The 24,898-nt window shown below is 46.0% G+C and overlaps 1 protein-coding gene across 3 annotated transcripts in view; it reads right to left on the minus strand.

Moving 5' to 3' along the window:
- LOC142571721 ((3R)-3-hydroxyacyl-CoA dehydrogenase-like) overlaps nt 1-24,898 on the minus strand; it is a 76,486-nt gene that overhangs the window by 28,303 nt on the left and 23,285 nt on the right. For 2 of the 3 annotated variants that reach the window (XM_075680270.1, XM_075680271.1), the window contains exons 3-4: nt 11,792-11,997; nt 7,700-7,857 (exon numbers count right to left, since the gene is read on the minus strand). In XM_075680270.1, coding sequence (XP_075536385.1) covers nt 7,700-7,857; nt 11,792-11,997 — 364 coding nt within the window. Of the gene's footprint in view, nt 1-7,699; nt 7,858-11,791; nt 11,998-13,019; nt 13,206-24,898 lie in introns of those variants that run through there. The other variant, XM_075680272.1, reaches the window with a different exon arrangement.

Consider the following 24,898-nt stretch of genomic DNA (forward strand, 5'->3'; position numbering starts at 1 on the left):
TGATTGATTGATTGATTGATTGGTTCGATTGATTGATTCGATTGATGTACTGTTATTGAACCTGCAGATATGCTGTGCGCTATGATAAACGCAGCAGCGAGAAGCTATATGGATCAACTTTATACAAGTGTTTAGCAAACTGGTGTCGCGAACAAGTTTTCCGGTCCACTTCGACACCCGCGAAAGTGTTTCCTGTGAAAGCACCTGTTGCGAAGCCCTCTCTTCCAGCTGGCATTGCAGTAACTTAAATGTACAGTCAGTGTGTTTCATTATGTGTTTCAGATGCCCGAATCTAAATGAAATATTGAAGCATGCTACTTTCACCAACGTGGCTGTCGGGAATGTACCTGCTCACAGGAAAATTGATACCCAGTTGGTACTTCGCGGACCCATCTATCTTTCCCCTTGACCTCAGTGATGCAGTTGTCTTCACCACAGCGGCTCGCGTGACGAAGGGGAATCAAAACTGATCAGTACAATGCCTCGAACATGGTTGAATGCGCTGCTCTTTTTCCGAGTACTCCGGTATCCATATCGATACTCGCACAAATAGGCGCACTTGTTCAAGCTTAAGGTGCGCATGCTGAGAAACATTGATCGGTGTAAACTTTAGCTGTTGCCGTGTGCTAGTACAGTGTAGGCAAAAGGCTTCAGTGGACAAGAGACAGTATACGCCTCGTCTAGGGAAGGTAATCTTTCTAAACTCTTGCCCCTAAATGAGTTCTCTCTCTAGTTATCTCACTCTTCGATTTCTCTCCAACGTGTAGAGTAGCAAGCTGGGCAAAATATATAATTTACCCTCTCCCCTTTTCCTCATCTCTCCTTCCTTCACTAGTAATGTCCGGAGTCAAACCATGCAATCAGCAGTGAATTCCTCCAGTGCGAGGGCGAATTATGTTGGCTAAGAACAGCATCGTCCCCCATTACCACACAGAAGGCGACGTTCAGGAATACGCAAGCTGCACGATGTATGTATACAACTCTGTTCCTTTACGCTGTCCTTCAGCCATTGCGCTGTGATCCATTGGCGTGTGCCATCAAGCCGATAACCTGCCAGTGCTGGTGTTACACCCCTACGCATAACACTTCTTTGTCGCTCACCATTAATGCATCCCCCTCCATTGCCAAGGAAGATTGCGTAATCGGACGCTGCTAATGCGTCGGACGCTGCGCTTCTAACTTTGGATATATTGTTTTTCTTAGACATTCCTTCCCGCTCTTCTTTCTTCATCTTTATTCGCACATGCAAATTTTCCCTTAATCTAGCAAATACTGAGCCACACAGTGGGCCCAACACGCGAAAGCGGGGACGTTGTTTTTGATCTATTCCTTGAATAACACACATAAAGATAGCGAGTCCGTTGCATCAATTGTTGCAAGACATTCTTGAATATTAAAAAATATAGCAACGCGGTGTAAGGCGCAGGTCGTCTCTAGCGAGGGCAGTATGTTAGGAAAGCGTCCGCTGACCCGAGAATCGCACATCGGTCCAGAGGTCTCTATGATGTGGCACGCGGGCAGTATGTGGTTCACACATTTGTATGTGTAACCCGCGTGGCCCTTATGAGCACACTAGACGTACATCACTTTCTCCGGCCGTGTGTTCGGACCCAGGCCAACAAAAATCAACACTCCGCCAGACTACAAGAAGCGTTACGCAGCACGGACCTGGTGGAGCAGCTCTGGGCCATCCAGCGAGCCCACGATGCGGCCAGGGAGTTAAAACTCCCGGTACCAACGTGGGAGCAGCCCGCCCTATGGAGCCTTGCGTCCCGTAGCTCGCAGCACCTTTCAGTAAAGTTAATCCACCCATCCATCCATATGACAGTCCTTGTGGTGTAATCATAAAAAAACTCGTGGCCCATGACTGGTGACGATAATGCGATTAGTAATCTTTCTTATCATGGGTATGCAACTTGCGGTGATACGTTTTATATGTTACGATGATAATTATAATCTTCGTCTGTTTCGGCGGCGCGGCACCGGCGGTCCATCGCCATGCATTTACTCGAAGCGAGCGGCGATGGGCCTCCGCCTGCTCTGCCGCACAGTGGGCGGTGCTGACTCCTGAGCGCGAAGCAGCTTTATCGGACGAGGCATGTGGAGCGGCGTCATGCATTAAGCGCGTGCTGCAGCCAGGCTCCTCTCGTTTCCTTCTATACACGCTGCACTTTGTAGCGGCGACGCCGCGATAGATAGCCATAGCAATGACTATATACATCAAACGGCCGCGCTCGACGCGGATGAGGCGCAATCGCTTGAGTATATTTAAGGACATGGATACGCACCCATTGTGTCACCATGGCACATTCATTCTGAGGGATTGGCCAAGAATGGGCACATACCGATGTCACATACGCAGTGCCAAACTTGTCTGTTCGGGCCCATACCCAGTGGCACATAGCCAGTGACCTAAGTGGTCTATTCAGGTGCACACACGGTGGTCCATGTTGTCTGCTCGGCACGACAGCAGCCAGCACATACCTAGGGGAATATGCTAATGGACAACTTGGGTCATTAGGTAGCTAGTGAAAGGGATTAGAATGGGCAGACATGTAGCAAAGTGTATAAAATTCCCAAAGAATACTATTCGTATTAATACCGTCGTCTTCATTCACGTGGGAATCTCATGCAGCGCATTACCGCAGCCACTACTTCTGTGTTGAGGATATAAGAGGTCAGAAGACACGAGAAGAATTGGTTTCTTATGCGCACCTTCCCAATGTGCATACACCGATTTTATCGTTGAACCGACGTTCCACATATTGACACGCGTACTTATTTACCCTTTTTCTCCGGGACTGCATTTCACCCGCTAAAAACTTAAAATCGCTCAGCGCAAGAGACGCCTGCATGATATGAAACTTACTCGAAGGTTATCGTTGATTCTATCTGTTGTGTCTGTAGTCACTAAACCACGTTTAATCTGATTGTATGCGTGACGAGAAATGTGTAGTACTTTCTGGAAGGCACGCGGGCAGCAATGGTTATACTGGAACCTTCGATGAGTCATGTATAAAAGCCGACGCGTTTGACCCACAGATCGCATTTCGAAGATCACCGACTATGCTCGCGGCCATCGATGTGCTTCGAGTGCCACTTGCTTTTGTGGGCACAGGTCCGCCCCAAAAAAAAAGTTAGTTTCATGATTCACAGTTTTGCCAAGCTGTGTCCTTCACCGTCACTACAATGTGACATCTGGTGGAGGTGCTTACGCATTCCCGTATTGGACGCCCCGCGAAGACGTGATCCAAGCCCGAACCGCGTAGACAACACCAACGTCGTCAAGGACCAGCAAGGTAGCCGCAGGCTACAAGGGTTGCTACCGAAGTATGGACTACTCCCCGAGAAAACCACAGAAATAAAAGGATAATTAAACACAATGGCAGCCCCCCATCGTGCGGCAACAGCTCAGGGAGCCACCGATCTTCCGAGGATTGTCATTTGAAGACCTGTAAAGCTGGCTATAAACTTACGGAAGGGTCACTACGTTCACCAATTGGAGCTACGACAAGCTGCGCCATGCCTACTTTTCCTTGGAGGACGCCGTTCCAACGTGGTTTGAGAATCGAGAGTCAACCCTGACGACATGGGATTTATTTCGCAGCAGCTTCATGAGCACCTTCGTGAGCGTCGTGCAATAAGAAAGCGCCGAAGGTCTGCTAAAAGCCCGAGCGCAACTACCCAACGAGAACATCGCGATTTTCACAGAGGAGATGACTCGCTTGTTCAGACACATTGACCCCGACATGTCGGAAGAGAAGTAAGTTCGTTTCTTAATGCGGGGTGGGAAGAAAGAACTCCTAGCCGGATTGATACGCAACCCACCCAAGACCTTTCCTGAATTTGTTGCATTTGTTCGCGAAGCCACTACCATTGAGAAGACCAACGATATGCGGACTCTATAGCAATATAAACCCCGCACGCTGACCGCAAACTACAACGATGTTCAAGCACTCAGCACCGACGACCTGCGCGAGACGATCAGAGTGGTCGTTCGCGAGAAACATGCAGAAGCTCTTTCTAAGGTCGCAGCCTCAGGAGGCCTTAATCGCTGACATCGTCAAAGGAGGCGTTGAGTTATCACTCGCAGTTCTTCAGGTGCACCAGGAATCGTCGCAGCCCAAGGTAAAAGCGATGACCTACGCCACCGTGGCCCGCCGCCGAGGTCTCCTTCCGCGCTCGCGCCATGGTTCCGCAACGCTGCAAGTCCGTCGTCCGCCGCCGCCGCCAGCACACCTGCTCGTCGCCCATCGCAGCCTCACCAGGTATACAGACATATGGTGGGCTCCGGACCACCACCCGCTCTGCTATCACTGCGAAGAAACTGAGCACGTCTACAGGCGATGCTCTAACCGCGAGATGGGACTGCGAAGTTTCGCCGTGAACGCACCGCGCCCACAGCAGGGTGAACGGCCTCGTGATATCGCCGACTACCTCGCCGCCACGCATATGGAGATCTCGACGACCTTCCCGTTCGCCGTCGCCGCCGCACCGATCATACACTGGCCCAGCCCGCGGGGATGGCCTGTAAGTCCATCTCCGGAAAACTAAATCAATATTATATTTGTAACGTGATCTGCTTTTCCGTGGGACAAATAGCTTTTCCTGCAAAGTCATGCTATTCTCCTAATAGGCGGAACCCGTCGGTTTGAAGTGGCTCACGACGATTTTAACCGAACCACCTAACCGCTTCCTGCCCCGAGTACGGTTCTCCGAAGGACTGGGAAAAAGCTTAGTGTCTTCTGCTCGATACGTAGTGGCACATCTTCATGACTCAGAGAGAAGGGTTCCGGTGGAGCAACTGCCGGTCCCTACTGTCAGGCCTCTCAACCTCTCCTGATGCAGGACCGGCCCACGCCACTACGCGCATACTTCATGTTCCCCTCGCGTACCCGGCGCTCAGCCAAGTCCGGGCACTTGTTCCGGTTGGCGTGTAGCACCCTGGGTAGAAAGGATGCTCGACCACCATGTCTCACCGAAACGAAAGGTGAATTCCCAATTTGTTGTGGTTGTCTCGAAGAGTTGCCGGTCCGGCTGGCATCCCGCAGTGCTTACAGGCGCTTTTGTGAGTGTGCGACTTTAGAGGAACCCTTTCCTCGAACTTTCAAACTCTACAGGAGAACTTCCGGGAACCAACGTCGCCTAGAAGAAAGGAAAAGCGTCTACTATCCCTGACCTGCGGATTGCCCCTGCGGTGGCGGGCTCGTGAAAGATCGCCGGATGAGTGGGTGCCGTCGCCAAGCACCATGGAACTCAGAGCATATCACGTGACGTTGACGTGCGCGAGATCCTGCCTACGACTTTAGTGGGCCCATTTAAAGGGCCCCGCAATGTGCTTTTTTTAACTTCATTCTCTTCTCATCTTTCAATAACCATTGAGTAAACCGTGCAAGTTTCGCTCTAGAAATCGTCTCGTCGTTGTCTGGTCGCCATGATCTACCGGATGCCTGCAGCCTGCCGACAACGCCACGCTACCCAATAGTAAAATCGGTCGAGCTTCGATAAACAAGCGTCGCAAGAACTGGTCGGCAGCGGTGAGGTACGCAATCCTGGCATACGCAACACTTTGTACTCGGTCTCCTATTGGAGCCGAATTGTCGTCGTCCCCTTCACCCGCCCTCCGTTTTTTTCATCCCACCAGACGTTCCACGAGGGTGACTCGGTACTGGAAGGACTAACCAGAACATACGTTCCTAGAGGCTCAGATTATTTGGAAAAGGCTGCACGCCAAAACAGATGAGGATTATCGACATGGGAACAATTTAATGCCAAAGGGGGGCGAAAGCTCGGTAAGACTTTCGGTTTCAGAAGCAGCATTGCATCGGTATCTGCACCTTCTCGACAATAAGTTGAGAATTACCGGCATATACTTCACTTTCGACGTCTTGAAAGGTCATCAAGGAATGAGGCTTAAGTTTGTGGTTGTTTTGGTCACGAATAAGCTAGCAAAAGCAAAAAATAAGAAGTGGTACAGAGAGAAGGATAAACGAAAGTGCTGACTAGCATTGGTATGCTTATTACTTGAAGCGGTAACCTATTGTCTTTGCAGTTGGAAGAAACAAGGCTAGAAAAGGGAAAAAAATTATTCAGCAAGCAGCGTACTTAAAAGAAGCCATTGGTATATAGATATACAAAGTGCAGATATGAGTAAAAAAAGTTTTAAAGATTGGCGGAGAAGGTGATATATCTGCCAGCGAATAAAGTATACAATCGCATTAAAAACGAAAAAGAAATGCGGAAATATGGAGGGACCACTTCGAGAAAATCCATCAAGGGAAAATGATATTTGCGATTTCCACGGGTGTAAGTAGTTTTCGAAGTCGGTCGTACGGCTACACCTCGCTACTTGGTAGCGCGCTCTTTAAAAAAGCGTCGAAAATCTCTGTCCAAGATTTAGCTAACAGTGGTATTTCCCAATTCATTTGTGACATCTCTAGAGGCCACCGCTGGCGTCGACGGTGGTACCTGTGACGAACGCGCTGTCGGGGCCGCAGAGGAAGGCGACCACTGCGGCGACTTCGTCGGGCATCGCCATCCGGCCCATCGGGATGCCGGAGGAGATCTTCGAACGCTCCGCCTCGCCGAACGCCTTGACCAAGGGCGTTTCCGTCATGCACGGCGCCACGGCATTGATGCGGATTCCGCTACCGGCAAGGTCCACCGCTGCTGATCTGATAATGCAGAGGCAAGATGAAATCAAATCATGGAAGCGGTGACCACGCTATGAATGTATAATTTCCGGAGATCACGATGAAATCACCAGGAATCGTGTCATTTCCCCGACTAAGACAAGTTGCCTTGTCGAGACGTTGACTTCGGATTCATAGATACCTTGTTCTCCGACTGTTTATCTTGTCATAAAGAATAAAAAGGAAGCTATGTGCAACTTACAATACTTTATTCGCTGGCAGATATGTCACCTTCACCGCCAATCTTTAAACTTCTTTTGCTCATATCTGCATTTTGTATATCAATATACCAATGTCTCCTTTTAAGTACGCTGCTTACTGTGCCATGTGCTTGCGTTATCTGTTTTTGTCTGGAGGGCATGACATTTTTTTAATGCACCTGTTTCCCTCGTGTTCATACCAGAAACTAGAAAATGTACTTAATTGTGCATTGGGTGACGGAAAATGCTCTCTCTCTCTCTCTCTCTCTCTCTCTCTCTCTCTCTCTCTCTCTCTCTATATATATATATATATATATATATATATATATATATATATATATATATATATATATATATATATATTGATATACAAAGTGCAGATATGAGTAAAAGAAGTTTAAAGATTGGCGGTGAAGGTGACATCTCTCTCTCTCTCTCTCTCTATATATATATATATATATATATATATATATATATATATATATATATATATATATATATACATGCATGACAGGCTCCAACCAATCACGAAATACGTTATGGCGCTAAAATACGTATTTTAGGGAAGTATAAAGCAAGTGGAATTTGTCGCCCGCCTGAACTGCTTTGTGCTAGTCCCTATCAAGATGGAGTCGTACAAAGGGTGTTGTGCACGTCTACTTTTGCTTTCAGTATCCCGTGTACTCACTCCATACAGCAAGTCAATCATGTGGCTCTCTGAATGCTGGTACGGGGGACAATGCGACCTAAAGAAAGATTCAACTCACTTTCTATATGCTTCACATTTGCCCGAATTTGACCCCTTACCTGGTGAAGTTCGTGACGGCTGCCTTGGTGGCAGAGTACGCCGCAATGCCCGGTCGGGTAATCCTGGCTGCGACACTGGACATGTTCACGATACTGCCGTCGGTCACCTTCTTCCGCAGCATGCAGCGGGCCGCTGCTTGCGTGACCAAGAAGGTACCCTGTGGTCAAACGGAACAACACAGGACCACCACCGTTTTCAGCACAGTACCACTGAGAGCAGGTCGCTTGTATAGGAAACCTTTCTAAATGGGACCGGAGGAGTGGGTCGAAACAGCAGCGAACTGGAGGACACTATGAGAGAGAGAACAGTGCGATGTAACTTTCGTACCAATTGCCAACGACTACGTTCGAGCATCATATTTATTGCTTGATTGTCGACTTCAACGTCTGAAAGCCACGCAAAACGGTTAGAGAAACCGTAGTTGAGGCATCCACGTAAATTCTGACCAACTGGTGAACTACAGCATGCATTCAGCATACGTCAGGCGCAAGCGTTTTTGCAACCCGTTCCTATCAGAAGGTAGTCGCCGTGGCCGGGCATCCAACTCAACAACGCGATCGTGCTCAGCAGCAGAACGCCATAGCCTCATAGCCGTTAGGCTTGGTTGAGGTTTAGTAAGAGTCGGCAACAGTAAGCGGCACCGTGGCAACCATGGCAGTATAGTTCAGGGACTATATGGCGGTCGCCTACAGAGCATGAAGCCGTAGGTTTGTTTCCCCGATTTCGGAGGCCGCATTCCGATGGCGTCAGAATGCAAAAACGATCGTGCGCTTACTTAGACTTGGGTGCACGTTGAAGAGCACCAGGTGGACGAAATTAATCAATAGTTCGCGCTATACGGCATTTATCCTAGATTTTGCGTTTATTTGGCACGTTAAACCTCACGATTTCTAACACCATAGCAAGCGCGAAGGAGACAGAGAACATTGAGAAAAACTGAGAATGCGAGCCCTGCGGTTAGGAGAGAATAAGTAATGCCGGCTAAGCTAAATAAGACGCAGAAATTGCGCCCAAGAACTGACGATAGTAGCCAGCGCGAGTTAGGCTAACCTATATCTTTTTTTATTTATTCAGACACATCACAGGCTCCTGCCGGAGCATTGAGTTATGGCAGATTATACGACAAAATACCATGATGAACAAGAACAAAGAAAAGTAACAGTAAGCAGGACAATAAAAGACATCATTATGCATTCTTAGTTCATAAAATGTGCATACAAATGCTCGCGGTAAAGTTCGCGGTTAGTGATTGAAACAGGGATATCTGGAAGATCATTCCAAAGGGCCACGACTTGCAAAGCCGAAGAAATGAAAGCTTTAGTTTTACCAAATAGGCGTTTGATGCTGAGGGGATTATGAAGGCGCCGGGATATGCGTAATGGTTTGTCAAGTGGCAGTGGGGATGGCATTACGCTATGAATATATTTGAGCATTACGCATAAAAGATCAACAGGAGGACGGCTACTTAACGCTTGGAGCGGAATGTCTAGCTTAATTTTTCTTACACAGTAATGGCGGTCTTAGTTACATGAAATGGACCGAGCGGCTCTATTTTGTACAGCTTCCAGCATTGAAATTAAGTACTCTTGGTGAGGTGACCAGATGGACGAAGCAAATACAAGCTTTGGGCGGACGAAGGTCAAATATGCCAACTTGCGTGTATGAGCTGAGCGATGACGCAAATTTCGACGTAAGTGGCCCAGTGTTCGTGGCGCTGTAGCACATATGTTAGCGATATGTAATATCCATGAAAGGTTGGATGTAAGAGGCAAGCCTATGTCCCTTTATGACACCGCAGGAGGCAGTGAAACGTTGTTGATAGAATATGTGAAGTTCGAAAGTGACTGTTTAGGAGTAAAGGATATTGTTTTGCACTTAGTTATGTTCTGCGTCATTAGTAAGTTACCACACCAGGTATAAACAAGGTTAAGGTCCTTTCGGAGGATGAGGTGGTCATCATGACTTTGGATAGTGCGGTATACGATGCAGACATTAGCAAATAGTCGCACGCAAGAGGAAATGTTAGAAGGTGCACCACCAAATGTTAGAAGGCGGTACACCGGATGTGATAACAGAAAAAGATGAAGCAAAATTATTAACTACGAACTCCTTGCGATACAATAGAAAGTTACGAAGTCAAGACAGCGTTTGTGAGCCTAGCCTAAGAAAAGATAGCTCAGTGATGAGGCTGCAGTGAACAACGCGATCAAGTGCTTTTGAGTAGTCAAGAAAGATGCAATCAGTTTGAAGGTAATCCGTGGTGAAGTACAAGTCAGCGATGAATTCCAGCAATTGCAAATCCCACGAAAAATATTTTCAGAACCCAGCGTTGATTAATAAAAGAGAAGTTACTAGACTCGAGGTGGTCACAAATATTTGGTGCAATTATGTGTTCAAGCATTTTGAAACGCATGCGAGTACCTCTTTTCAGCTCAGTACGATGCTGAGAGTGCGCAACTATAAACGCTATAGAGGTCATTGTTACACGCCGTGGTGAGTCAGCGGCTATGCTGTTCCTCTGCCGAGGACGAAGTGGCGGGTTCGATCCCCCGCATTTCGTTGGGGGAGAAATGCGAAAATACCAGTGCACTTAGATTCAAGAGCGCTTTCAAGATCGACAGGTGTTGAATATTGACACGTGTACTTATCTTTATCGAGCGACCACGTTTCGCCGCTTAACAACTGTAATCGCACAGCGAGGGACGCGCCTGCATGTATCCGACGTTTCTGGAAAGTTATCGATGCTTCTACCCGGCTGTCTGTTGTCGCCGAACCTTGTGTTATCTGATTTCATCGCGTAACGCGAATGGTGTAGAACTTTGTGGAAGGCACGCGGGTCCGAACGATTAGTCTGGAACATTCGACGACTGCTCTATAAAAGTCGACGCGCTCGACCCGCTGATCGGATTTACGACGATCGCCGACTGTGTTCGCCGCTCTCGTTGTGCTTTAAGTGTAGCCTGTTTTGTGGGCACAGGTTCACCCAATAAAAACTAGTTTTTGCCTTTCACAGTATTGCTACTGTGTTCTTTGACGTCACGACCATGTGACATCTGGTGGAGGTGCTTTGCGTTCATGTAGCGGACGCCCCCACAAAACCGTGACCCAAGCCCTCACTCGGAAGACACCAACGTCGCCAAAAACCAGCGAGGTAGCCGCAGGCTGCAAGGACTGCCCCCGGAGCACGGACTTTTGCCTGAGACGACTAGGAAGATGGCCACCAAGTCCACCCCAATGGCAGCCCCAGCGTCACCCGTCGTGCTGCAGCAGCCCAGGGAGCCTCCGACGTTCCGCGGTTCAACTTTCGAGGACCCGGAAAGCTGGCTTGAGACGTACGAGAGAGTCGCTACGTTTAACAACTGGAACAGCGACGGCAAACTGCGATATGTCTTCTTCGCATTGGAAGACGCGGCCAGGACGTGGATCGAGAACCGAGAAGCCACCTTAACGACCTAGCCCGGAGACCTCCCATATGGCGTCCATCACAACCCACTCTGCCGCTTCTGCACATTAAGCCCCACAATTATTCGCGTCATTGAAGGTTTTGGTAATTAGGGTTGAAAGGTCCGCATAGGTGGATATCTTTTAGTTCTACATATAGGAAGTATGCTTGAAGCTTGCACGAACCCGCACCTATACCGGTGGGTGCCTAAGGGGGATTTCTTCGGCAGGCGCCGATAAGCTTGAGGCGCTGCAGCAATTCTGTTCGTATAGTATCGGTTGGTGGTCGCCGCGGAGCGAACATTGACGGTGTCCCATATAGGTAGGACTTGCACGCCACTGTGATTCTGGAGATGCGATCTTCCCTACGCGTGCTGCGCGCATACATACGTGAACGTAGTAGTAGAGGCACACGTGAGAGAATTGAAAAAGAAAGGTCGGATCAATTTTCCTTCTTTGAGCGGTGTTGCGATAAATGACTAGCGGTTTCACTCGTTCACATAGGTCACTTCAGTGTTTTTGCTTGACAGAATGTAAGTTATCGGGAACTACTTAGTAACACAGATGTGTTTGTCGTAGTGGGCATAAGGAAAGAACTCATTGAGGAATCACTAGACGAATCAAAAGCATTGGTCGCCAAATGATCTTACCCGAAGGTTGACTCTACTGATTCGGTCGAATTCATCTACGTCGACGTCCAGGAATGACTTAGGGGGCGGCAGTATACCGGCACAGTGGACGACAATGGACACTTGCTCTCCCCTGTCGCCTTCAAAGCTCTCAAATGCTTTGCTCACTGACCGAGGACAGCCAACATCAATGTGAAGGGCCCGATGTTCAGCACCTCCTGATGGCTCTAAAGAGAGATGGAGAAACGGTGATACAGCGAGTCACTATGCTAAAAGTGAGCAACATAGCATGGAACTCGGAACCGCAAGAGGCTACCTATAAATGCGGCTTTTTAACGCTCACACCTCTGTCACAAAAACAGCCGTCACGATGTTTCTTGTCAACAGAATGTCAACTTGACAAGACCTGACAAATATTAAGAAAGAAAAGCCGTTTTAATATTTCAGCAGCCTATTTCAGCACCAGCTGACTGTATACGTCAACGAAGCATTTCAAGAGCAACGCAATGTGTTCGCGCCCAAATTCACTCTTTTCTTTCTCTGTTCATATTGCCGAATTTTCACGGTCTCTTCTGGCAGAACAGTGGTGCTAACTCAAATGCTCAACAATATTTCACAAAAGAGGTACTCCGTATTCCATTGACACTGTGAAAATTAACATCCTTAATTTCCAGGTAGTGAAAGGTCTACATCCTATACTTGCATCCGAAAGCAGTAACACTTCAATAGTATTGTAAGAATGTAGCATGTCATTCTATGACCGAAGGCATGTTAAAGATTATAAAGAGAAAGGGAGAGACCTAGACGAGAACTGAACAATCTCATTCTTCTCGCTGTATTGGCCTCACAACAGCGACACATTTAAGGTGTGTACAATATAGCCCAATAACTCGAAATACCCCCTAAACCGTTACACGGCTTCAACGATAGAAATGATACTGGGAGGTGCCTTCGTGCGCATTGGGCCAAAAACTGTGAATACGGGTTCGTCGACGTCGTTGCCAATTTGGAATCAAGTTGCCGCTTTATTGGCCACTATATAGGTCACTAACTTTGTCCGAGAGTTCCAAATCTTGACAGATCAGTTCGTTGGGCTGATTAATTTGGAAAACAAATGCGAAGGACGAGCCAGTGCCTCACATTTAAATTATTAATACAGATCTCATGTGTCTGAGCTGTCGCCAACGAACGCGTGCGTTCTTAACAACTCGGTATACTTCGATAAACAATGCGGTGCAACCTGGCTAACCTTGAAGCAACGCTACCGTGGTGTGGGCTGCCTCCAGGTCGACATCTCCCACCACGACGCGGGCTCCTCTCTGGGCCAGCAGGCGGCACACAGCGCGCCCGATGCCACTGCCTCCGCCAGTTACGAGCGCCAGACGTCTACGGAACATGTCCACTGCCTGAGGAGCCACGTCCATTGGGTCAGCTGCTGCGCAGGTCCAATCCTCGCGGCAAATTAGAACTTGACACACAGACATGCACTGTCCTTTTGTACTGCCGTGTGGACAGATGTCACCTTGCAGATGAGGAGCCAACAAACGAAGACACCAGGGACAAAATAGGGTAAAATACTTGTGCTTACTAATCGAATTAAAGAAATGATAAATAAATGGCAATGAAAGTGGATGAAAAAACAACTTGACGCAGGTGGGGAACGATCCTACGTCTTCGCATAACGCCTGCGGTGTTCTAACCCATTGAGTTACCGCGGCGCCGTTTTCCCCATCCATTTTTCGGTGTATTTATGTGTTACCACTAGAACTAACCTTGGAAGTGTTGGCCAGCGCCACCACTCACAAACCTTGGCGGTGGATGTGGAACATCCTTTACGCCGCAGACGTCACGAGTACGTGATGTTCCTCGGTGAAGGCAACTGGTCAACAAACCGCAAATGCTACCTGAAGGCATTAATGTTTCCGGATTCGAGACCCTCGTTATGTAATAACGAAAAGAAAGGGGGTTAACCGAGGGGCCCGATTTTTTATTAATCGTATCATGAGAAGCTTTGTTGGCTTTGTTGGCGCACCAGCCGCCCCCTCGGTCTGGTGAGCTCTTCGGCACCGCTACGTGTATGTTATTACCTGCTATGTACCCATACTGTATAAAGCTTTTCGTCTCCTCTTCGTCTGCTTCAAGAGTCCGTCTCACGGCTTCGACCGCGAGTCACAATAACGTATAATCTAGTTTTATCCCCCCAAGACATGACGGCGTCATTGGAAGTTATTGCTACAGGGCTGGAGCATCGCTTTTCTTCCTCTATTCCTACCCTTACGTTGATTTTCCCTATTGATGAGGATTTTACCGAGATATTCGTGGAGAAATTGTCAAATATCTTACGCGGTATTCCGACTGCTGCTCCAGCGTCGCATAAACAGTCTCAAGAAGACCTACTAACCACCATAAATTACGCTGTCAGAGGAGCTTGAATTCCACCAGGATGGACAATTGTAAAGATTGTACCGTTACCTAAAAAAGCGGGAGAGCGTTATACTTTAGACAACGCCAGGCTAATTTCTCTAACACCAAATTTTACAAAGTTGATAGAAAGAGCCTTACGTATTCGCGTTATAAATATTATTAATAAGATAACCTTTTCTAGCTAATGTCAAATTGGATTCAGGCCGGGGTGCTTAATATGGCAGGCGCATATTGACCTGGCAAGTCGTGCATCTTGCACGTTGCCAAGGCCAGTATGCGGCGTTGGTTACGCTTGATATCTCCAAGACATACGATAGTGTTCAACACGGAATATTGGTAAGCTGGCTGCGAGAACTTAACTTCCCTAAACATTTACAAGCGCGGATTACGCAATTTTCAAGTGCCAGAGAATTGTATTGCTTTCACAGCGGCTTTTCATCGAGTGCATATAAGCAGGCTAAAGGAGTTCCACCACAGGGGGGCACTGCGATCTCCAGTGTTAGCTAATTTTTTTTTCTGAGCTCCATCCCATCCCATGAGGACGTGCTTATTTTCGTGTATGCGAATGACCCAGAATTCTTGTCATCGGCAAAGAAGATTCACGCACTTTAGGAAAATTTGCAAAGGTTGCTTAGAAGATCGCAAAGGCTGCATAGAATATTGGCTAAATTCCTTTCGTCTAGCTCTAAACGAGAATAAGTGCTCCTTCCTCGTATGTCCTCTGAGATATCCAGTACATACGAGCGTATATCTCTTACGTATCTGCTCGATATCATTCCAGAAGTAGATAATGTCAAGTACCTTGGTGTTATATGTTAAAGCTCTCTTTCATGGCGTACACAGATAGATTACATTGCAGAAAAAGGCGTTCGAGCTTTGGGATTATTACGTACACTGAGCAACCATCGATCAAAGATGCTCAGGTCCACTTTCTTGTCAATTTACCGTATGTATGTACGGCCTGTCCTGGAATTCAGGCACATGTTAGACTCTGGGGCGCCTGCCCATTATCTTTGCCCCCTTGCTCTCTTGTAACAGCAGGCAATAGAGAGTTAAGACTTTATTTAGGACTGCCTAAATATGTATCAAATACTACTTTGTATCTAGAAGCAAGAACTCCTTCTCTTGTAACTCGGTTCCTGTACTTGTTGTACAAGCATTCTTAAGGGCGTACGATCGAATCACCAATAAGGCGTTGCCAAACAGCGTTCATTTCTCAGCCTAGTATGTTTTTTCGGTGCACATTGGCTTCGATTCTGCACACATCAAGTTAACTTGATATACTCTTCTTGATCCGTTGAACGTTAGAATCAGAGAGGTAAATGCCATTCGGGACAGGGAAAATTATTTTCAGGTACAGTTTGACGATATCTCTTCAAGTGAGGCAGAACATCTATCTTACCGAATGTTATCTGCTAACTACAGGATTATTTAATGAAATCACAAAAAAAATGTGGTCATACTGACTGTTGTCACCCATAGAAGTAAAATGTTGTATTGGTATATTCAGCCCTATTTTCGACTGGTCATTTCCCCTACGGATTTCAGACTTTGTACCAATCTTTCTTGCAGAATTTTAGCGGTAGTATACTAGCCATGCGTAAATTAATCCCGCCCATAGATTATGGAGCCATTGTAACCGGTTCTTTGTCCTTGTGTGCTTCATTCAGGACACCTAATGAATCCCAGTTTTTGCGCATGTTTAAATCATCAGTACCTTAACGCTGACCTAATTGCCATTTCATCTGGCCACCTGGCCATACAGGCCTATTTCTAAATTAAACGGCAGATTCAATGGCGAAGACATCGATAGTTGGCCCAGCCATTCGAGTTCTCCCTACATCAGCCTTGATCATAGCTGCAAGATTTCGGAGGCAAATGATGCAGCGAGAATTCTCTGTACCATCTATAACAATTCCTCGAATTTAAACACTTAGCTGTCGCATACCTTCTTTAAATTTTCAGTTATACAGGATGGTTTGGCAGCCTCACCGATTTGTCATATGTGTAGGGAAGATTAGACCAAAAACATTTTTTGTAATTTCTTGTCGACGATTTATTAGCTTAAGAAAACGAACCTTAGAAACACCACTCCACCCTCTTGGATCATATTTGACTGTCCGAAATGTACTACCATTAAGTTTCTCTACACTTGGGCACAGCGACGGGTAGGTTAGAGCTGTCATCCAAGATTTTTTTTTATTATCAATGAGAGGTAAACTCTGAATACAAAATTTTAAGCCTTCTATTCTTTTGCCCAAATTGAATTAGAGTTGTATTACTTTTTTATGGTTATACTAGAATTTTCATTTTCATGAAATCATTCAGGGTCTCCAATCTCTATCTCGATTCTAACTTAACAATTGTAAAATTCTGACCACGTATTTTGCGCTTTACTTTGACATACCCGATTCTTGGCCAATCCCCCAGAGTAGGTACGCGCCAGTATATCACAAGGATCCACAGCTACAGCTGCAGCATCGTTAACTCCCCGCAGTAAATAGAGATAGGTCGTTTAGCCGGCGGGAGCGAATCTCAGAGGCTCTGCTGCGTGTAAGTTACGCTTTTCGTTCAGCCTCGTTGGAGCACGCGATCACGAATTCCTTGGGGGCGTGACAAGCAAAAGAAATGGGCTGCAAAGTACAGTTCCCAAAGCGGTTAAGTGGTCCTGTTAGCTCTCCGTAACACAACAACGTCAGAAGAATATACAGAGCATTTACTTACCGCGATGGCTATGGGCGTTTCGAAACCAGGCAAAAGCTCACGCACTGAGCCTTCTTGACCTCGCAGAGCGGCAGAGGTACTAGGTTTCAACGTTGCAGAGGTTGTGGGTTTTTATCTACATAGCCCCGCCGACGCCATTGCTATTGTTTATTTAGGCCAAGGTCACGTCACTTGCCTACACTTGCGGGCTTCTTCTGGCGGTCATGACAGTCCCGCAAGGCGTTACTGCCATGTTTCGTCTTTGGTCAGGATAACAACGTTTGTGGCCTCGAGACGAACCTCTAGCTTGGGCCCCACTCGGATTTCCCCAATAAAATGCACGTAAAGTTGTTATGATTAGGCAACCACACTTCACCAATGTGAATGATAAATGTCGCAAGTACTGGAACACTGAAGTGATGGTATTGCTAGTTCTAAGGAGCACAGTTGTAGATTATGAAAACGTGGTCGTAAGCAAGCACTGTCATGGCACCAATTTACAACCCGTACGAGCGCATACCTTAAACATGCTCGTGCTGACCACGAATTCTAGTTCGGTCCGTATTGTGAAAGCACTTTATGCGTCGTCTTTTTCACCGTGACCACCTTTATTCTTACTAATTCGTTCATATCCCATTCAGTGACTAATTATCACAGATGTTGCTAAGTTATTCACAGGCAGATATTTTTCTGAAAGCATGATGCAGCTATGACAAAAGAAAAAGAAATTCAAGCCCATACCATGAGTACGAAAGCAATGTCTGTCTAGGCTTCACAATTACGGAAAGAAATTGGTTCCAAATGTTGTACTACCATGGATTATCCAGTTTTCAAAGTAAAGCAGCGAAATATTCTTTACAAGTGGATGCGTCAGTTAGGAAATTAATTTAGGGCCTTCTATTATACTAGGAAGGGCGCTTGTTAGCAGCACGGCTAGATAACAATACGTCCAAATTCGCGTCAGACTTGGTGACCTCTCAGAAGACACAATTCTTTGGAATTATCCTCTTCATTCTAGTGAATATTGACATCGTTTTTAGCTAGCAGATTTGGCATTTACATTCACCACTAAGTTCGCTCTCTCTTCTTAATTCGAGAGTATTTGCTGCAGGGCATATCAGGAACAAAAGCAAGTCAAATTTCAAATGTCAAACGTGGTTTGTGCCTAAAACGCGAACGAATTATGGTCGCCAAATGCCTAGCTACATTCTTCCACAGACGTTAAAGAACGCGCTGTGAATTGGTGTAAATTTATGTACTGCTGAAACTTTTGTCATAGTGCTTTGTGCTTGCTTTTGTTTTTGCCTGTAATGTTCAAATACCGTTTCATTTGTGTCAATGTTACTATTGCGAATGCTTTACGCATGCTGTGTGATACACTGCGATACTGTTGCAAAGTCACTGTAGGGTGCGTCGACCTCTGTCAAGCCTTTCTTCTGGCTTTTTGTCGACGCACCATACATCCTCATGATGATGATGTTGAATAAATAAAATTGAATTGAACCCACAAATTCAGGTTTTCGAAAAATAATGGAAGCTTCCAGATCTGTATCATGCAGGGATTGTAGCAATGCCTATGCAAGCTTATTTGCCGTCTCCCAGTGGTTTTAGCTTTAAGGTGGTGATTGCTTAAGTTAAGCCTTTCTTAAAATCTTAGGACTGAGTGTTGTTATGATTGGGGGTTCAATCCCATCGCTCGTGATCCGTTGTCAAGATTGGAGTCGGGCATGAATTAGAAGGTAGCTGGCCCATGCCGTCGTCTAACATATCCCCGCTGAGGACGTTGATGAACGGAAGGACTGCTTCTCATCGAGAACGAGGAATATGAGTTTATTTACAGTATATATATATGTCTAAGATGACTCTTTGAGAAAGTGCATCAGTCTAACATGACTGCTTGAGAGTGTCCTGAGAAGCCGCACGACAGCTTTTTAAACACTCGGTCCTCTCCCGATACCCAGGTGACGGAAACGGCCGTCCAAGCACCGTAGGCGAGTTGACCAGGCACCGTAGGGGAGAACGAGGCACCGTAGGGGCATTTATTCCCCGAACTGCAGCGCGCCCGCCCGCCGCCCATTGTCTGGCGTCTTGGTCGGCGCGTGGGAAGGGGTGTCAGTAGACGTTCCCGCGGCTCAGTAACAATAGTTGGTCCGCTGAGCCAGTTTTGTTACAATGGCGACTTCGTCAAACTCGGCTCCAGCGACAGAGAGTCGAGGACGCACGTATTGTTGTTCACACACAGTTGACCTAGTCACGCCGTGGCTAGAGGTGTGCGGCGACGCTCCCGGAATGTTGCCTCCACAGTCGCAACTGGTTGGCAAAACTTGCACTGCAGCTGGCCGTTCTTAACAGTGTCCACGTTCCAGGGTACGACCAAAGCAGGGGTCGGGCACCCGACACAGCCACAGGAGCCGAGCACTTGGGGCACGTTACACACACAAAATCAGCAGCCAATTACCGGCTGAACAGACACCACAAATAATTTTTTTCCCTAACTCCATAAATATTTTTTAAAGTAAATTTCACTTCTGCTGTTAGCAAGCGAATTCATAGTTGTTTAGCTTTCTTTCTCCCACTCCCCCTTTTTTGTGTGTGTGCAAGTAAACAACTGGAAGAGAGCAAATATATTTTATATTTTGATAAGAATTCGCAAACCTCATCCAACCTGCCATATGCTATATGCCGAAAACAAATAAACGATGGAACGAAGGTTCCCTGTGGATGGCGAAAGTGAAAGTAAATTTAGGTGCCTTCGTAGTCGTAAGAAAATCAACATTCCATTTGTTTTTCTGCCACAACTTGCTTACTTCATTATTTTTCTTCCCCGTTCACCGTGAAATTGATACAAACCTCAGAAAGTAAAGAAAGATCTCTCACGCCAAATATTTTGGGAATACAATTCATAAAAAGTCATTAAAAAGCGTGCTTTCTTTTCTCCTTTACTTAAATATAAAGGAATACAAAATGCTCGCGCTCAACACTTCTGCGGTTGGCAAGGAGCAATTCTAGGCAATTATGTGGGTATCTCGGCGTAACCGCCCTGTGCCTTACCGCCATGCAAGATGAGGTGCTATACACCATGGTCCCTTACAGAGAGCTGCTCTTACTACTTTACTTTCTTTAGAACTTCCGTGCGACGTCGCGTAAAAACGGGTCAACTAAAGACAGTTTTCGAAGGCAAAATATTTCCGGGCGATGTCACCAACGCACGGAGCTTCCGTGCGATGTCTACAAAGTCGCCTTCTTAAGTCTACAAAGTTGCCGTATCTTGTTATACCTCTGCCCCTTCCCTCAGTGTAGGGTAGCAAACCGGACGTGTTTCTGGTTGATTTCTGTGTCATACCTCTTTTCATTCGGTATCAAAGAGCAAATCAGTAAATATCCGCAAAAGCAAGAACATGTAGAAAGTAGATTTTCAAAATACGATCTGTTCTGTATCAAGTACTCGCAGGTTCATATATTTAGAAGAAATCGCTGGTGGCGAAGTATTCTCTGGTTATCAAAAATTTGTTAAATGCGTAGACTTAAATATTCCTTCTACTTGCTTGTTAAACAAGAAGTAGGAAGGATTTGGAGCTGCTTCGTCAAAAAACTAAAATAAATAAATCTGATGATATATGCCAGCAACGGCAGCAAAGATGTGGTGATGTTCGCACTAGTCTGGTACACGTTCCAGCTGTTGGGCTGAACATATAGTGCTTGTAATTTTGCACACAATTTGTGCGCCTTTATTTAAAGCAACAATGTAAATCAGAGCAACAGCAGTGGCTAAAGGGGAGTAAATAGGACGTTGTAGTGTCTCACTGCACAGAATTAGAGCATGCGCCCTAAAATTCATTCTAAGTTCAGCTGTGCGCTAATTAAAATTTGGGGCACGCCATAGGTACACTGTAAAGCCCTTCACATCCGTAAGAGTCGAATGCCGTACAAAACGCTCTTGACACACCTTAACCATCGGCTGTCTTTTTTTTTTAATACGGCGTTACTCTGACGAGAATACCATTATTGCACCCTTAAGGTATTCAAGGGTGACGAAGGGCACCATTTCGAAGTTTATATTTCACAAGAGTGTATGTAGTGTTTAATTTAGTCAATGTAGTAAAAGTGATGATATCAATGTAAAATTATTTCTGCCAGTCTCAGTCTTGAGAGTCTGCTCAATTAACAATTATATTCTGATCACTAACACACAGAAGCACGTAGAATAAGCTTCGTAAATATCCGCAGATGGCCGCGTAATTATGCCAAACACGCAGGCGCTTAATTACCGTCTGACCGGTGCCCTCGAACGTAGGGGTATATATGCCCATTAAATGAGCAGCGCTTACTGCGTCTCACGCAGTGGGCTGCCATCTTGTGCTACTTTTCATATCTTTTCTTACGTCAAGAAAAAGCCTGCTGCTTTTCATCTGTTCGCTGTGAAGTTCCCGCTGTTTTGTTATGTGCCTATTAACCTGGTTACGACATTCTAAATAGGCGATTTGCGCTTATTGGAAATTTGGCCGCATATACAGCATTCCTGATATTGTTTTAGTAAATATGCAATCAGAAGGTCATTTATTCACTGAGGATGAGGATAGATACAATATTTATGACATTAAAATTATGTTTATGGCTGCTTTAAGAGCATAATTTTGCATGTTCACATATTAAAATTATGACGTTGCTAAAGGCCTGTTTTTGTGAATTACAGCCTCGATAAGGGCGTTTCTTCATGAAACTATACATTTTGATGGGTGTAAGGGATAAGTTGTAGACGCATGAAGCACTCATATAGGTGTGAATTTATTTACAGTATATGCATAAACTCTTGAAAAAAAGTTTCCACTCTTTGGGGCGTGTGTTGTCCCGCAACGATAATCGTCATGTACCTGTACCTTGCTTTCGTTTCTTTTGTTTAGCGCTGCGAGCCCGGTACTTCCAAATCACGAAGGGCATGCGTGATATCTTAGCATTCTCGACAGGAAAGTAGAGACCGTAGATTTTTCAAGAAAGGAAACGCAAGAGAGGTAGAATATGATTATGGTTGTGTCACAAGATAAGCCCCACAGCAAACATTTTTAAGAGTGAGCCAAGATCCACGCACATACCAAGGGCAGCTGGTAACACAGCGCCGCCTCGAGAGCTAATTCCAAATAGACTCCGCATGCTCCGCATGAAGGCCGTAACGTCAGCGTCTCTGCCTATTTCCAATCTCGAAGGCTGTTTCGAATGCGCCACATTCAGCGCATTTTTGGCTAGATGGCGCCACGTTCGCAAAGCGCAAGTCCAGGAAGGAAAACACGCGAAACACTCCGGGCGGTTTCTGACGAGCCGTGTGACCTACAATTACAGTCACTCAGCGGAAGCGTTCGAGCATGAACAAACGCGTCTTTTGAAGTCGCCGGGAAATCGCTGGCTGCACTATGGCCACTCGCCCTTGAGTTAGCGGTTGCATCATCCTGCTACTGTCATTTTGCGGGGTTAGTGCCCGTCGGAACCAAGGCGATCACGCACTGGTTTTCGAGATGTAGATTACACGAAAGGATAGGAAAATCGCAACTACTAGTGAGATGACGTCACCATATATAAAGCACGGCGCCACAAGTCCAGGAACAATGGTGCGAAGCTCCATCGTTCGTCATCATGCTAGAGGCATGTGGACCACTACTCTTTCTGGGCACAGGAAAATATTCATTTAACAGTACATTCGTCGCAAGCTCAAGAAACAGCCATAGCGCGGAATTCTAAACGAGACTCTATGGAGCGCACATTCTATGTGGCGCCGCTAGCATACCCGTTTACTTAGATGGAAGCAGTTCTTTGACGCTGCGAACAGGAAACATCGGTAGTGAACTTTTCAATGGCTTAATTACTCGAGCAGAAATTAGCAGAGTTGAAGACACAAATGCTTTTTATTTGTTTGAACGCTTTCTTCCTTGCTGAAGCTTATGGGGCGCAGTTTAGATTTTATCTGAATTGCACTCGACGTTAGAAATTGAACTGTCAGGTAACGAGGATTACTTGATGTATCTTACGGGCTACGCCAAACAGGGGTAGGAAAATTGTCAAATGTCGACATTACAGTAGCAGCAATTTCGGGACGCCAGTAGGTCTGCAGGCCGCCACACAATCTGGCTGCATTACATTACCGTTCCTAATTGATTGGGGTGACTGCATTCGTTTCGTCAGCATTTGCAACTGTCAATACCAATAGTGAGAGCTAACTCAACATTTTTTCTTTAATCAAACGTACCCGAGTTGCCGCAAAGGTGTGTTCTACGTTCCAAAATAAATAAATAATGGCAACCAACGGCGTCGCCGGTAAGTGTTCACAATAGAGAACTAACACGGGGTGAGGGACCCAAAGGAGAGTTTAACAGGAACGGAGGACACGTCCTTCATGTAAATAATGGGACTATACACCATGTCATTAGAACACGTCAACGTTAAATTATACATACACTGTGTATAATGTTCTCGATAAAGGCCGGTCCCCAGCCGAAACAGTTTCAATTAAGCCAGTGCACTAGAGAAGGACGAAATTAGAGGTACGGTACGTACGGACCACTCTAAGAAGCAAGTCGCGCCACTTTTACAGTTCTCCCTAGTTGTTTAATTAAATATTGCTAATTAAATAGGCTAATCAGACATTGTTTGGGATATCATTGGCCTTTTTGAGATTAGAAGAACTGGTGAAGCTTATACATTGCTGAATAACGGTCATTATAATATTTGGGGTTTTACGTGCCAAAACCACTTTCTGATTATGAGGCACGCCGTAGTGGAGGACTCCGGAAATTTTGACCACCTGGGGTTCTTTAACGTGCACCTAAATCTAAGCACACGGATATTTTCGCATTTCGCCCCCATCAAAATGCGGCCGCCGTGGCCGGGATTCGATCCCGCGGCCTCGTGCTCAGCAGCCCAACACCATAGCCACTGAGCAACCACGGCGGGTGAATAACGGCCATGTCCTCCGCTATAGAGGTCTGCCAGATAAGAAGCAATACGGAGTAGGATTCCTAATCAATAAGGATAAAGCGGGCAACATTGACGAATTCTACAGCATTAATGAGAGGCAGCTGTAGTCGTAATCAAACTAAATAAGAGGTATAGATTAAAGGTAGTACAAGAATACGCTCCAACATCCAGTCACGATGACGAGGAAGTAGATCAGTTTTATGAAGATGTTGAATTAGCGATGAGGAAAGTGCAAACTCAGTATATTGTAGTAATGGGTGACTTCAATGCAAAATTTATGAAAAACCAGGCTGGTGAACAAGCAACAGGAAACTACAGCGTCGATTGTAGGAACGCTAGAGGAGAGATGCTGGTAGAATTCGCTGAATGGCATATGCTTCGAAAAATGAACACCATTTTCAGGAAGCGTAGCTCCAGAAAGGGACCTGGAAAAGCCCTAATGGTGAAACAAGAAATGAAATTGACTTCATACTTCCTGCTGATCCCAGCATAGTGCAGGATGTAGAAGTGACAATTAGGGTAAAGTGCAGTGATCATAGGTTAGTGAAGGCTAGGATTCACCTCAATTCGAAGCGAGAAAGGGTAAAATTGGTCAAGAAGAAACAGGTCAACCTAGAGGCAGTAAGGGCAAAAGCACACAAATTCAGACTGGTACTTGCAAACAAATGTGTAGCCTTAGAACAGAGAGATGAAGATGACATAGAGATAATGAATGAAACCATAACTAGGCGGGCTTCAGAGGCAGAAATTGAAGTTGGAGGCAAGGCACCAAAGCAAGCAGTAGGCAAGCTCTCCCAAGTAACAAAGGACCTAATAAATAAACGACAATGAATGCAAACCTCCAAATCAAGAGATAAGATAGAATTCGCGGGACCGCCAAACCGATCAACAAGGAGAAAATAAAGGATGTTCGAAATAATAACGTAGGAAATACGGAGAAACCAGTAATAAATGGACGCAGCATGAAATAAGCGAGGACAAACATTGGCATAAGACAAACCAAGATGTATGCACTGAAAGATAAGCAGGGTAATATCA

This window comes from Dermacentor variabilis, chromosome 2 (assembly GCF_050947875.1).
Source record: "Dermacentor variabilis isolate Ectoservices chromosome 2, ASM5094787v1, whole genome shotgun sequence".
NCBI classification, from domain to species: Eukaryota; Metazoa; Arthropoda; class Arachnida; order Ixodida; family Ixodidae; genus Dermacentor; species Dermacentor variabilis.